The following is a 13954-nucleotide window of genomic DNA, read 5'->3' as shown; positions in this document are numbered from 1 at the left end:
CTGCTGTTCTGGTACCCTGAGGGACTTGGGCTTTTTTCAGGGGGAAAAATGCCAGGTCGGTCTGGGTGTCACAGGGTTAAGCGCTATGGAGACCCTGGTTGGGTACGTTTTTACTCAGCACTGTCGTAATGGCTTACAGCCATGCCATTCTGTACACGCTCGATCTCGTCGGATCTCGGCCGCTACACAGGTTGGTCCTGGTTAGTACTTGGTTGGGAGACCGCCTGGGAATACCAAGTACGGTGTGCTTAGGGGCTGGTTCTCCATTCTTTTCGCTCCTCTCTCACGCATGGCGAAGAGGGGCCTGTGGGGGTGGTTTTTGACCTCCTCTGGTGACCCTGTGCTTCCCGTACCGCCAGGCCCGGTCCGAGGTAATGTTTCGTCGACCCGTAGGCCTGGGTTAACCCTTTTTTTGAAAACAAACACTTGTACTGCGGTATAGCCGGTGTATATCCGCAGGTGTGTTTTGGAGTTTTTTCTTGAGGGGTTATAGGAACAACCACCGCATTGGGTAACACCGAGGTGGTTGATTCCCTGGTGTGTTGGAGCAGTGTCAACTCCCGGGTTCACCGTTTGAGGGTGCCCCTGCACGTTCATGACGTCTGCCAATCGTGTCAGCCTTCTCTGCCTCGACCCCTCTGGGTGGGGGTTTTTAAATGGAGGCTTGGTCATGCAACACCGCCAGCTTACGCTCCTTCCGCCGGGGTGGCTGTGTTCAGCTGTCTCCTCTGGCGCCTGTCTCGTCCGCAGTCTCCAGGCTAGGGTTAACAGCCTGTTGCCTGGTTTTTCCCCGGTGCGCTGCCTGCTTCCGTTGGTTAACCTTTTTTGTGTGCTTACGGCCATACTGACTGCCTGTTCTGCAGGGTCAGTGTGCCAGGCGGTGTACTATTGGGGGGACAGGGCCCGCTCGGCTTACGGCCATACCAACCTGAACACGCCCGATCTCGTCCGATCTCGGAAGCTAAGCAGGTTCTGGCCTGGTTAGTACTTGGATGGGATTCCGCCTGGGAATACCAGGTGCAGTAACTGAGGGGCCTTTGTCCGAATACGCTGGCGATGTGGGGGGCGGGGCACTACGTGCCCACCTGGTGGGGTCTTGATGCTGGCATCATGGACTTCTCCGGGCCCCCATTCTAGGGAGTCCAGTCCTTTTGGTGGGTCTGGGTCTTCCTTCGTGCTCCGCTGCTACGGCCTTGCCACGGGGTTGGGTTTGCCCTTGACCCCGTGATTCTGGGGGCAGTAACGAGGTTGTTCCTCCGTTCGTTCCCGGGTGGCAAGCGGGTTGTGCGTGTGTGTAGTCGTGGGGTCAAGCCACGGTCTGCTCACCCTGTGCGTTGAGTTGCTTGAGTGCCTCTTCGCACGGTCGGGTCCGTCGCCCTCCCGTGAAGCCCCTAATAGGGGGGGTGCCCGCCATTAGGGTGGGTCGGGGGGGCTCGGCCCTCCCTGTTCTGATGGTTTGTGGGGGGCTGTCAGCGGGGTGTATTTGTCGGCCGTTGGCTCTCGCTCGGCCTCCCTTGTGCAGAGAGCGATGCCGAGCGAGAGCGATACGATACAGAACGTTAGGTTATGACTATAACCAAGTTCTGTTAGTATAGCGACGCTCGGCATCCGACGCCGCTGCAGCCTTTGACCTCGCCTTGTGGCGAAAGCTTGGGAAGGAGGCGAGTGGGTGGCCCCACCCCTGCTTATATGGGTAAGCTGATAGGGGTGTGGTCAGACGAATATTGGGATTAAAGGTACATTGTGGTCTTTATTCAGTGCGCGTGCACATATGCGAGATAGTGCAGAGAGCGATGCCGAGCGTCGCTATACTAACAGAACTTGGTTATAGTCATAACCTAACGTTAAGTAACCATAAGTGGGAGTGTTGAATATAGAGGGTGTATGTATGGTTGTAACTGACTGTAATTGCTCTCTCTACTGCCCTCATGACTGCATGTATATCTGTGTCCACTGGAGGGCGCTGTAGGCGGAGCGTCTACTGTCTACACCAGGTTGGGACTATATAAACCTTGGTTCCCTCCTACTGTTCCTTCTTGTCACTTCTGCCCCTCCCAGAGAGGAGATCATGTGTGCTGCTGTATTATGAGACTACATGATAAATAAACCGCTGCCAGCAGAGCAAGGCCAAAGAGAGAATACCATGCCTCTTGTATACATTATTGTTGCCCCATTGCCAAATCTGTTAACATTATAGTTTTATACTTCTTGGGGTAACTGTTCAATTATCTTTCCTCTGTTGCATCTATTCTCATCCCCAGGTGTGTATGTTTGTATTGGGTACTCTTCCACGTTGATTTTCTTCATAGTTAATCTGCTTTGAATCGGCTCAGGTCCCTTCTTTTCCTCCTCCTGTCCTCCTCTCCTCATCCTCGTCTCTTGGTTCTGGTCCACCTGCGCGCCCTCTCCATCCTTTGCGTAGGCCTCTCTCCTTCCCTTCCCGGCACCTTCCATCCTCTCCGTGCCGTGTCCCTTGCCACCTCCTGCACGTTGTTGGGACCTGGTTCCTTTCTTTTTCTGCATTTTCTTTATTTCTACATAGCTCCGACGCTTCATTGCCACCTCCGTTGGATTTTTCAGTGTTACATTATATGCTCCGCATTGCTCCTAATCCAATCTGCGTGGTGGCCTGGTTAGCCTCTATGTTAGCTTGTAAGCTAGTTTGTATGTTAGCCTGTAGCTTCTCTGCACTGACATTCAGCGTCCCGCTAGCTTGTTCTACCTGTTGCATCATTGCCTCGTGTTGAGTCTTTTCCATCTGTGTATTTACTTCATCTGGGGTTGCTTTTCTTTCATTTGTCCTCGTGTTCATTCTTCCTTCTTTCTTTTGTCCTCGAATCTTCACTTTTTATTTCGTTTTGAATTGTTTTACTTCCTTTTTTTGATATTCATTGACCGGGAGCTCTTTCATGTGGCTGCTCACCAGAACGTTGCAAACGGGAAGTCGATTGAAAACCTGAAAACTTTATTAACAGAATGGGTACAATACAGTACAGCTTAATACAAAACAAACTGCAAGAGGATGCAGACCAGAAAAAGACTTTCGTCTTGTTTACATCGGGGTCCCCCATTTTCAATTCATTCATCAGTATGACTCATAATTAATTATAGTTAATTGTAAAATAGAGACATGAGTGTAATTATTGTCAAACCCTATAAATAGCATTTAGAATAGGTCTTTCCGAATGAATGCATCATGGATAGGGATGGGTACCTTTCACATTTGAACCGATACCGGTACCGGTACCGGTACCTGTGAATCGATACCGGTACCCAACGGTACCTTTTTTCTGTACTTTAGTCTCAAGAAATTTAATTTACCTACCTCAATCCAAACTTCAAATAACTATAATTTCGACAGTTTTCGGCTTGTCATTGCTCCGACTGCTTTGTTGTTGAATCAAGTCAAATCCTAGGTAAGCATATATTGTGCGTGTGAACGTTGACATGAAAAGAAAAAAGTAAAAAAAAAAGTTAAAAAAAGTTAAAAAAGAATTAATAAAAAATATTTTTATTTATTTATTTTTTCGGTTTCTCACTTGATTCGATACTCGGTAGTACCGACGTGTTTCGGTTCGGTACCTCAAAAGTACCGAATTCGGTACCCATCCCTAATCATGGATAATCAGAAGTTTGCGTTATCAGAAGACTTGTCACGGATATGGCAGTCTATTTGCCGAGAGAGTAGAGTCCGCTACCCGGGACACAAATTGGAGCATGAAACAACGCGCACGAATGCCACCCTGTGCACATTCAAGTCCTCTCCACCCTGGGATTCTTCTCAGCGTGAGATTGGAGATCTCTCGGGCATTTCCCATCGGAGCAATATAATGTGTACCTATGTAGCTATGTCAAAGCTCCATCAATCAATGAATTCAGTTATGTGAATAGAAAGAGATTCTATTCGGTCAATGTACAGATAATCTGCTGATAGTGCAGAACAGTTCTGTGGGCCTTCATTGAAGACGGGTGGCTTATTGGTGAGCGTTACCCATTCAGGCCTAATTTTATTTTCTGTAATTAAAATACCACTTAAATGCAGGTGATCGGGGTTATCCACTGAAGCCATAGTGACTCTGAACGACCCAACTGGAGCGCAATTATAACTGGCTCACTCGTCGCACAAGAGCCATTTAGAGCGCAGTTGGCCTGCTTGTTTGGCACGGGGTGGCAGACGCAGAACACCCACCTCCAACCGCGATTAAATATTGTTTCAAATAAAAAGCTAAATACTATTATTTTGTGTGTCATGTTGCCAAATAAGATTGTTCACAACAAAATGCTTTCTACCTTCAATTTGTTGGTTAGATGACCTCCGTGATCAATCTCGCTCTCAATGAAGTTTCTCATAAATTCGCTTAGTCCATTATCCCAAATTCCATGGGGGTGTTTCATTACCATATATGGTTAATTAGGGGCGGTTCTGTATGCAAATGATTATAATCATGCACGAGCATAGACGGTAAGAACATTGGTATTTATCAACACGGAGTGTGTGTACGACCTGTGCACGCACAGTTGATAAATCCCGATTTTTCTGTGCGTAGAGACATTCTAAATTCCGTGCGTAGGAACAAAAATAGAACACTTTCTACGCATTATTGATAAATGAGGGCCCTGGACTCTGTAGATCACTTAACTTAGATGTATTACTGGTGACTCATCATTGTGCCCTTTATGACAAGGTGGGTTGGCCTTCTCTTGCAGAAAGGCACAACAAACACTGGTATTTAAAGCCCTTATTGGTTAGCAACCTTTTTATATCTCTTCACTGTTAGAATGGAATATTGGAACCTGTTCAACTCTAATGATTGGATGGTTTTTAGTGTCCCTTGAGTATGTTCTGATCTTGGTAAATCAGCTTTTCCCTTTCATGCTTCTAACTATTAGAATGTTCTCCAACACTCTGAAGTTGGAGGTTCTTTCGTCCTTTTAAGCATATGATTTCTGGCCATTGTGTGACTACCTGCACACTGACTTTAGCTGATTTTCATTTAGTTTAGCTTTTTGTGTCTCATTTTATTGTGAATATGACTTGCCTTATTTGTAGTTTTGTTTGCGAGATTAGCGGACAGATCATGCAAGAATCATGCACAGACACACAGGCTTTGCCATGTGGAGATAAAGAGCTTTCTTGTCACATAGTGAGCTTGTAATAATGGGGCTACATTTAGTTTACCCCTCTGATCAAATAACATGCATTTCAGAGTCAAATCAAATAATGGAATGTAACTTGGTCTATGTTAGGATGCCCGCCCAACACACAGTAAATCCAACATAATGGGATTGTTGGGTGTATACTATATACTGCACTCTTCATCAGAACACTCAAGATTACCCGCCAACCCCCCTTCCAATGGAAGCGGGAAATCGGACAGGAAAAAGTCACTGAATAGTAGTTGGAGATGCTGAGAAAGGCAGGAGATGCTGAGAAAGGCAGACTTTGAGGCACCTGTCGTCCTTGATTGTCCTTAGTTGATGTAGGGAAAGTTAACTCCAAGTAATAGCTAAGAATGCAGATGTTGGCAAGTTAATTGTGAGATAATATGATATGATATATAAAGTTCAAATATAATATGATATGATATATAAAGTTCAAACATAAAATTATATATATATATAAAGTTCAAATATGATATCACAGAATATATAAACTTCAAATATGATATGATATATAAAGTTCATATAAAGTTCAAATATAATATGACAGGATATATAAAGTTCAAATGTGGTTACTTTAATTAAAAACACCTTTGCAAAAATGAAGTGCATGAACAAAGTAAAGCAAGATTGCAACATGACCATGTACAGTAGGCATTAATATGGTATCTTCTGTGCCGAACCACCGCATTAATACTTTTCTTAATTTGTTCAGTTGTACAGAACATTTCAACATTAGTGGAGTGGATGATTAGCCCATAGGCATGTACAGTACTGTAGTTGGAGATGCTGAGAAAAGCAGACTAAGTGAGCAGTAGAATACAGCTATTGTGAGTTATGTGGGACGTTTGGGGCACGGGTATGCACATACAGTAGCCCTTGATTGCTGTAGAGAAAGTCTACTAGTAGTAAATAGTAACTATTAGTAATAGTCTGCATAAGAATGCAGATGTAGTCAAGTTAATTGTGAGTGTGTTAGCCTATATAGCCCAAGTAAAAATGCTGTTTGAAAATGGAATAATGAGATAAGTAGTGGAGAGGCCACATGAAAAAGAGGGTTTGTGTACTGTGTCATGGAGAGGGCGGGATTCTTCAATCTGCAACTGCGTTATGAACTTCTATTATTGTTGCACTCTCGTTGGTCCCCGCTATCTTAGCAGGAAAGACTAAGTAATATCAAGAATGACCACTGAAGAGTTCCCAAAGACTCGAGATGAGCTTTAAAAAATTAATTCGTAATCAGAACATACATTGATTCGATTTCACAAGCATTTATCTGGTTGCTAATAATTGTGACATGCATGTTTTTGAGATTTCTTTTTTTTTATCCACTTTTTTCTCCCATTTTCTATATTTTCTCCCATCCCAATTTCGTATCATCCAATTCACATCCCCTCCGGTACTTGAGGTAACAGCAGTCGCATCTTTTCACCTGCGCAGCTCGATCTCTCAGTGGCGAGGAGTAACGCGTGGGAGGCTCACGCTGCCCCCGACACTTCCTGATTCTACTGCGCAGGCGCACCAACCGACCTGTAGGAGTCGCTGTCCACAACGCCCGATCCCCACCCATCAGTTTCCCACCCCCTAATACGGCCAATGTGTATTAGTATGGACGGCCAGCTAAACTGAAAGCAATGTGGAGCACTGGGCTCGAACAGGCAAGCCCAGCGTCTCCGTCATTCGTGGTGAGCACCTTGCCCACTACGCCTGTTTTTGAGAACAATTTATTATTGCTTGATAAAAATTAATTCTTTGACACATTTTTTGTCAAAGGTTCGCTTTCTCTCATGTTTTGAATGTAAGAAGATCAACCTGATAAACAACCTGTATGTTGTTCATATTTACATAGGAAGCCAATAATTCACAATGGCACAATACTTTTGTTAACATAATGGTATCAATGTAATAGAAAATATTTTTTTCATAGAATTTTATTTCCAAAAAGCAGTCAGAGAAAAGAAATAATGACCAACCAATTAAAACAAAAACAACAACAAACAAAAAAAGGGACGAAAATAAAAGCAGAAAAGTCAGAAGGCATATGATATATACAACAGCGGACATCTTTTTTTTTCTCTTCTTTTTTTTGGTGTTACAGTATCATTGAATCACACCGACAGACTCATGTTGTTATTTCACTTACTGTAAAAAAAGAAAAGAAAAAGGAAACAACAAGATGTTGATGACAGAGATGAGTCTAAAAGGCAGCTAAGGCACAGAGTCTCCCTGGAAAACGATAGGGGGAAATGTCATGTTCAGAGATGTTTGTGCAACAGTTGCTCACCAATACATTCCAGCAAGAACAACAACAATCTGGCGTGAGATTTTCTCTGAAAGGCGAATAGGACAAGCTTTCCCAAAAACAAAAAACTAAAAAACAGTTGTCATTGATCTGTCCAAAACACTGAAACAGGTTTATGCACTTAAAATCATTAAACACCATTAATTCACTCTATACTCTTTGTTTTCAGTTGCACTTCAAAAAAACTCTTTATAATTCAATGTCATAATCATTTTTTTTTATCACATCTGTATTTAATATGTACAATACCGTTTAAACATTTTTTTCAATACAAAATACCTATGTACATTTTCTTCATTGTTAATTATTTGTTACAAAATAGGTTTTTCACATTAAGTTAAATTTATTTAATTCACTTTTGTTTTGATAGTGATCATTGAACTTCAGAATGATGGATATTGAATCACTTGCCTTGAGAACCGTGGCACCATAAGGTAAAAAATAAAATGGCACACATTGCTGGGCTATATAAGCCAGCCAATGGGCAGCCAGAGAGTCCTTTAACCCCCCCCCCCAACAACCACAAATCAGTTTAGAATGAAGTGATTCCAATTAGTACAGATACATCCGACAGAGAGGCAAGGTGAACGTGACATTAATTAACATGAATGATTCTTGATTAGACTTTGCAAAAACATTCACTTAGCATTTGTGTGGCAGCTAAATCATGTTGACGATCACAGATTGAACGCTTAAATGGATTCAGACGAGATGGGATTTAAAACGTAAAACAAAAATGTCTGACCATAATATACCTCTGGCTGAAGATGTCGTGTGGTACCGGAGTACCCACGATGCAATGTGGGGAAGCAAGTTTCTTAGAGTTTAATATGTGATAGATTGTCTTGATGGCAGCAACGGTAGTTCAAATGTAGGCACCATTATAAAGGTGCCTTGGACCCCGATCCAATAAATTAACACTTTTGCAATCAAGATACAAGATAATATTCAGCTGAAACTGTACATTACGGTCACCGCATGAACATCACCACTAACATTCATGACCGCTCCGAACCAACAAGAACCATAGAAGAAGCACGACGCACAGTTTCTCTCTTGATCCTGACTTTGTCCCATGGTTTTCTTTGTGAGGAGTGTGTTTGTTCACCTTAGTGAGGTTGTCAGGAAGCTGACCTCTGACCCCATATATCAGGGTTGGCTTCCTCTAAGTGATGCGCTTGGCAAACAGCTATGTAGGAAAAAAGACAAGGAGATCTATTCAGACGGGACAACATGGACTAACACACGGGTGTCGGCCGTAGAAAGGTACAGTAGAAGTCTGGGGCGTTGGCCTTTGTAAATAAAGGCAGCTTTCTTTACAAAAAAATATTTATCGAGCTGCCAAGGCAGCGTGGTAGTCATTTAGTCATTGACTAAAAATATCTGCATTTATATAAACTTATAAATAAATAGCGACTCGTGGATTCCCCCCCCCCCCCCCCATTCACACAACAACAAATTTGAGACTTGTTTTTATACTTTCTTGCTAAATAAAGTGTCGTTAAAGGAAAAGGAAAAAGAAATATAAACATGGAAATCAAATAAAGTGGGGATTCTATGGTCAGCTCGAGATGATTCCATCTGAAGTTTGAAGCGGAACAAGAACTTGAAGAGAACCAGGAGGAGAGACACATCCGTCTGGTTCTTCTGCCTTTCATTACCTCCAGGGTTTATTTCTAGAAAAGAAAACTATGGTATCTCGATGTCTAATCCTAGAAGTGTTTGATCTCTAATAACGAAAAAATTAAATCACGTCTGGATTTCTTTTAGAACATTCAAAATGTCTACATAAAATTTCTACTTTTATAATCCAAACGGATTGAATTGTTCTGAAAAGGCCCCTTCATTTTCGAAGACAACGGACCTATCTCAAACCCTGCCCTCTTTTCTTGATCCTCCAATCACAACTGTTGCTTCCCTCGGACAAAAACACATTTCCTGATTGGAGGATCAGGAAAAGAGGGCAGGGGTTTTGAGATAGGTCAATTCCATATTTAGGGATGGGTACCGAATCACGTCGGTATACCAAGTACTGATTCACGTGAGATCCACCGGTACCACATTTCAGAAAAATGTGTCCGATGACGTCAACGTTTAGTTTACCGCGAAACGAAACCTATAAAGTGTGCTGCACGTTCACGTCAACGTTCACGCGCACAATACACGCTTACCTAGGATTTGACTTGATTCAACAACAACACGGTCGCAAATGTGGTTTTAGAGACTAAAGAACCGAAAAAAGGTACCATTGGGTACCGGTTCAAATGTGAATGGTACCCAACCCTATCCATATTTGACTAGAAGTGAGCTGGCAGACGACTAAAGCCACACCCACTCTGCTGACCAGGCACTGACTGGAGGTCAACTTGTGCTGTAGTCACCGCTTTTTACTGTTCTGGAAAGACGTGAGGAACGAGTCACTGAGTCACTGAGTGAGTACTGATGCTCAGAGTCTTCAGGCTCGAGGTACAGTAACCCTTTCACTACCACACTACCAAATGGTTAACCCTTTAACTGTGACAATACAGAAGGTTAACCCCTTTCACTGCCACACGACAAAGGGTTAACCCTTTCACAACCACACTACAGAAGGTTAACCTTAACCGTCTGTAGTGTGGTAGTGACATGGTTAACCTTCTGTAGTGTGGTTGTGAAAGGAATAAAGTGATTGGATTTCAAAATGCTAAAAGCACTGATGATCTCTGTGTTTCTGACAAAGAAATGTGCTCGTTTTGACACTATACTTCAGCCATAACAAAACTCAAAAAGGAACATATTTTCCATCCGTTTGGAGCGTCTCTGAAAGCTCAGATATGGTCTTATTGTTTATGACATAACCCCTAAAAGAGGCACATCAGTTCATCCGGGCTCTGGTATCTCCTTATAATGCAAAAGAAAGGCCCTTCGGAGCAGAGGTTGTTTCCACCGCCAGTGTTGACTATCCTGTTTCACGCTCCTGACCCCTGTGCCTTTTTGCAAGGCAGTTAAAAGTTGACTTTCGTAATCGCTCTTTCTTTCAGCAGCAGACTAGGCGCTCGGAATAGCAATGTTTTTTTTATCACAGTAAAACTCAGCCGTGAGATGGAAATAAATACATTGAGAAACAGAAATTGCAAAGCCGGCATTAATCCCCAACACAGAGGAACCCGTGGGAGGGGTCTCTGTTTTACAAAACACTTCCTCTTTAGATTCAGTCAGCCCCACTTTTCTTTTGTGCCCCCCCCCCCCCCCCCCCCCCCCTCCTGTGACAGAGAAGAAGAACACTGCGTCCCAACAAATAGTACCCCACAAATAAATAAAATCGACAGCCTAGAATCTCCCGTGCCGCGGCCTCCTGTCCAGCGGGGGGGCGCTGCTGCTACCTGATGCGTCCATTAGTGCGCGGCGGCACCAGCTGGGACTTGGGGTCGGGGCTCAGGGAGCTCCACGCCGTCTTGGGGCAGGCCTGCATGACGGGGCAGGCGGTCAGGCCCGTGGCGCAGACGTCGGCCGCCTCCCACAGTTCGCCCACCAGGCCGTCCAGCCAGCGCTCCAGCTCCAGGCCCGTTAGGGCAGCGTTCCTCTTGGCCTGCTCCACGGCGCCCAGGCTGATGGGGATGTTGAGCACCGGGTTGAGGCCGTGGAAGCTCTGCTCCATATAGCTGCTCTTAGCCGGCCCATTGTGCAGCTTCAGGGTGTCATCTGGAGAGAGGAGAGAGAGAGAGAGAGAGAGAGAGAGAGAGAGAGAGAGAGAGAGAGAGAGAGAGAGAGAGAGTTGGTCAGCGATCGAGAAATAGGAAAAGTAAGGCGAGGGAGGGAAAAGGAAGGAGGGAGAGACAAAAAAAAAGAGAGAGAGAGATGCACGCATGGTCAGATATCAAAGCGTTCTGGAGATGATGTGAGAGTGGGAGGCGGAACGTGATTGTCTGAGGGGCTTAAAGTGGATCCTAATTTCCTCTGATTGGTTTTCATGATTGGGGGCTTTTTAAATCCCCCCCTTTGATGTGATACAGCGCATCACCGCAATAACCGGCTCCTTGGAAATCTAACGTGAAGCAGGAAGGAAAAACTAAAAAAGCCCTTGTCTCTCTCCTCTCTCTCCCTCTCTCTCTCTCTCCCTCTCTCCCTCTCGACCCGTAAAAGTGAAGGTACACCTTCTTCTCGTTAAATCACCTCGCCGCCCTGAGCTCCAGGCGAGGCTGTAAATTCCTCAGCGGTCCTCGCACCGAGGCGCGAGCCGGCGCTGCCAAAGCTTGGGACCGCTGTCCCGTTACGCAGCTTCTCCTCGCCGTGTCTCACCCAGACGCTAGCTAGAGCAGACGTCAGCTCTTCTCATGTGCCGGCAAGAGAAGTCATCTAGTCAAGAGAAGCGGGTGCTATGCCAGGCCGGAGGGTGTCCTGACCGTGCCAGCTAGAATGTGGTGGCAGTGTGTGTGTGTTGTAGTAGTACTCGAGTCCGAGTCCTGGACTGATTTTCAGGACTCGTGACTCGACTTGGACTTGGACTCGAGCATTGACTGCATTCGGACTCAGAAGGTGTTAATTGATAAATACAGTTATTTAAAAAATGTGGCATAAGATATTGATGGCTAGTGCATTTGTTTGGCTATTGTGTCACAAAGTAAATAAACTCCCTTTGAAATGGTGACCGCTGTGTCATTTATGTTTAATGTAGACCTTTTTTTTTTTTGTATGTCAGCTGCTGCTGTCAAAAGACTGCTAGAGTGGAGTGGACCAGACCTTGATGACTCGGACTCGAGATTTAGTGACTCGACTGGTGTGCGTGATCCAGAGCATAAAGTGCATACAGTTGTGTGTGTGTGTGTGTGTGTGTGTGTGTGTGTGTGTGTGTGTGTGTGTGTGTGAGTGCTTGCGTGCGTGCGTGCACGCGTGTGTGTGTGTGCGCGTGTGTGTGTTTGCGCGCGTGTGTGTATCTCTGGCAGTGTGAAGTGGCACCCCATAAAGTTTTACCGGTGGTGCATGTAGGAGGAGAACCTGGTGCCAGTCACAGCAGTAAATGATATGCCCTGGTGGATGGAATAGTTCGAGCTGACGCACACACATATACACAGAGAGCTGAGAACACATAACTCTGTCATTATATGATTACAGACTCCAGTCAGTCCTGAGGGATGATTGCGTACCCATAGTGTAGTGGGGGCGGCTTGCAGGCCCTGACTGACCCTGGAGACCACCTGAAAGATTACAATAGCAATCTATAGTACTGGGTCACTAACATTTCCCTTTATCAAAATAAGCCAAATTACCTGGTATAATTCTGCACACTGGTAATACAAATTTTTCCTACAACTGATGATACTGTAGTATCAGCCTTGCTAAATGTATCACCTACTTCATTGTATTTGGATTTAAGTACATTAAAAGTTCCTTATGAAAAGGTATCATGGTATTTCCAAAAAAAGTATCATGGTATTTCCATCATCCATCATCAATATCATCATCAAGAAATGATGGGAATACCATGATATTACCACCAGTATCATGGTTTAAATTAGATTATACCATGGTAGTATTTAAGTACACAATTGCTACCATGGTGATAAATCACTTACCATGGTAAAGTATTCATACATGACCAGCACCATGGTAAAACTAAAGTTACTAAAGTCTAAAGTCAACCATGATAGGTCAGATACTAATATGGGAAACAACTAAAGAAAAAAAGACATTTGGCCCACATAATGTAACATTCTCCCCACGCATCGAGTGCTGGGGATGAAAGTTGGGTGGTGTGTTATTAAAGGAACACTCCAACATTTTGGGAAATTAGCTTACCGTCTTCTCCAGAGAGAGACAATAAGATAGATACCAGTTTCCTCTCTGTGAGGTGGAAGCGGACAGTGACGGGTAACTAACTAACACCTCTCCCGAAGGCTACCCGTCACTGTCCGCTTCCATTCATTGTGCTAAGCTAGGTGTGCAGCCAGATAGCTTTCTACTGAACGCACAGAGAGGAAACTGGTATCTATCTTCTTGTCTCTCTCTGGAGAAGACGGTAAGCTAATTTCCCAAAATGTTGGCGTGTTCCTTTAATAACACACCACCCAACTTTCATCCAAACTATAGGGATCCCAACAGTCAATAGGGATTTAGAACCGAGAGCAAAAACAAACAAAACAAAACAAAGCCAAAACCACTTGTGAATGGGTTATGAATATTTTACTCACTCAAACCCATAAAACCCCTGCCAGACCCTCCGGAACTTTATTTTGTTGTTTCTCCTTCTAATTAAAACGGCTCGGTGAGATTATTAAACGGAGCGAGACGTGATTATATGCTGAGTCTAGTGCGCTCCTCTGCTCTCGTGTGACATTCAGAGCCAACCGACTCTGGCTTTTGACTGAAACAATGGCCGTGCTGTCCCTTATCCACGCTCTCTGATTGATTTAATTGTGTCATTGTGTTTTTGGAGGGCGAAACGTGCCGTCGTTTAATAATACTCTTCTTCTTAGTATGTATGAGCAGCGCGGCAGGTTATTAGGGGTGACTTGG

The 13954-nt window shown here is 44.3% G+C and overlaps 1 protein-coding gene across 1 annotated transcript in view; it reads right to left on the bottom strand.

Annotated features, from left to right (window-relative positions):
• Positions 1-10719: 10719 nt before the first annotated feature.
• The window catches only part of xylt1 (xylosyltransferase I), a 129286-nt gene continuing 126051 nt past the window's right edge, over positions 10720-13954 (bottom strand). The window contains exon 11 of the mRNA XM_084318564.1: positions 10720-11143. Coding sequence (XP_084174690.1) covers positions 10821-11143 — 323 coding nt within the window. The 3' untranslated portion in view covers positions 10720-10820. The remainder of the gene's footprint in view (positions 11144-13954) is intronic.

Source organism: Notolepis coatsorum (genome assembly GCF_963971535.1).
Source record: "Notolepis coatsorum genome assembly, chromosome: 7".
NCBI classification, from domain to species: Eukaryota; Metazoa; Chordata; class Actinopteri; order Aulopiformes; family Paralepididae; genus Notolepis; species Notolepis coatsorum.
The sequence above is the reverse complement of the archived record's forward strand: the minus strand, read 5'-3'. Positions and strand labels throughout refer to the sequence as shown.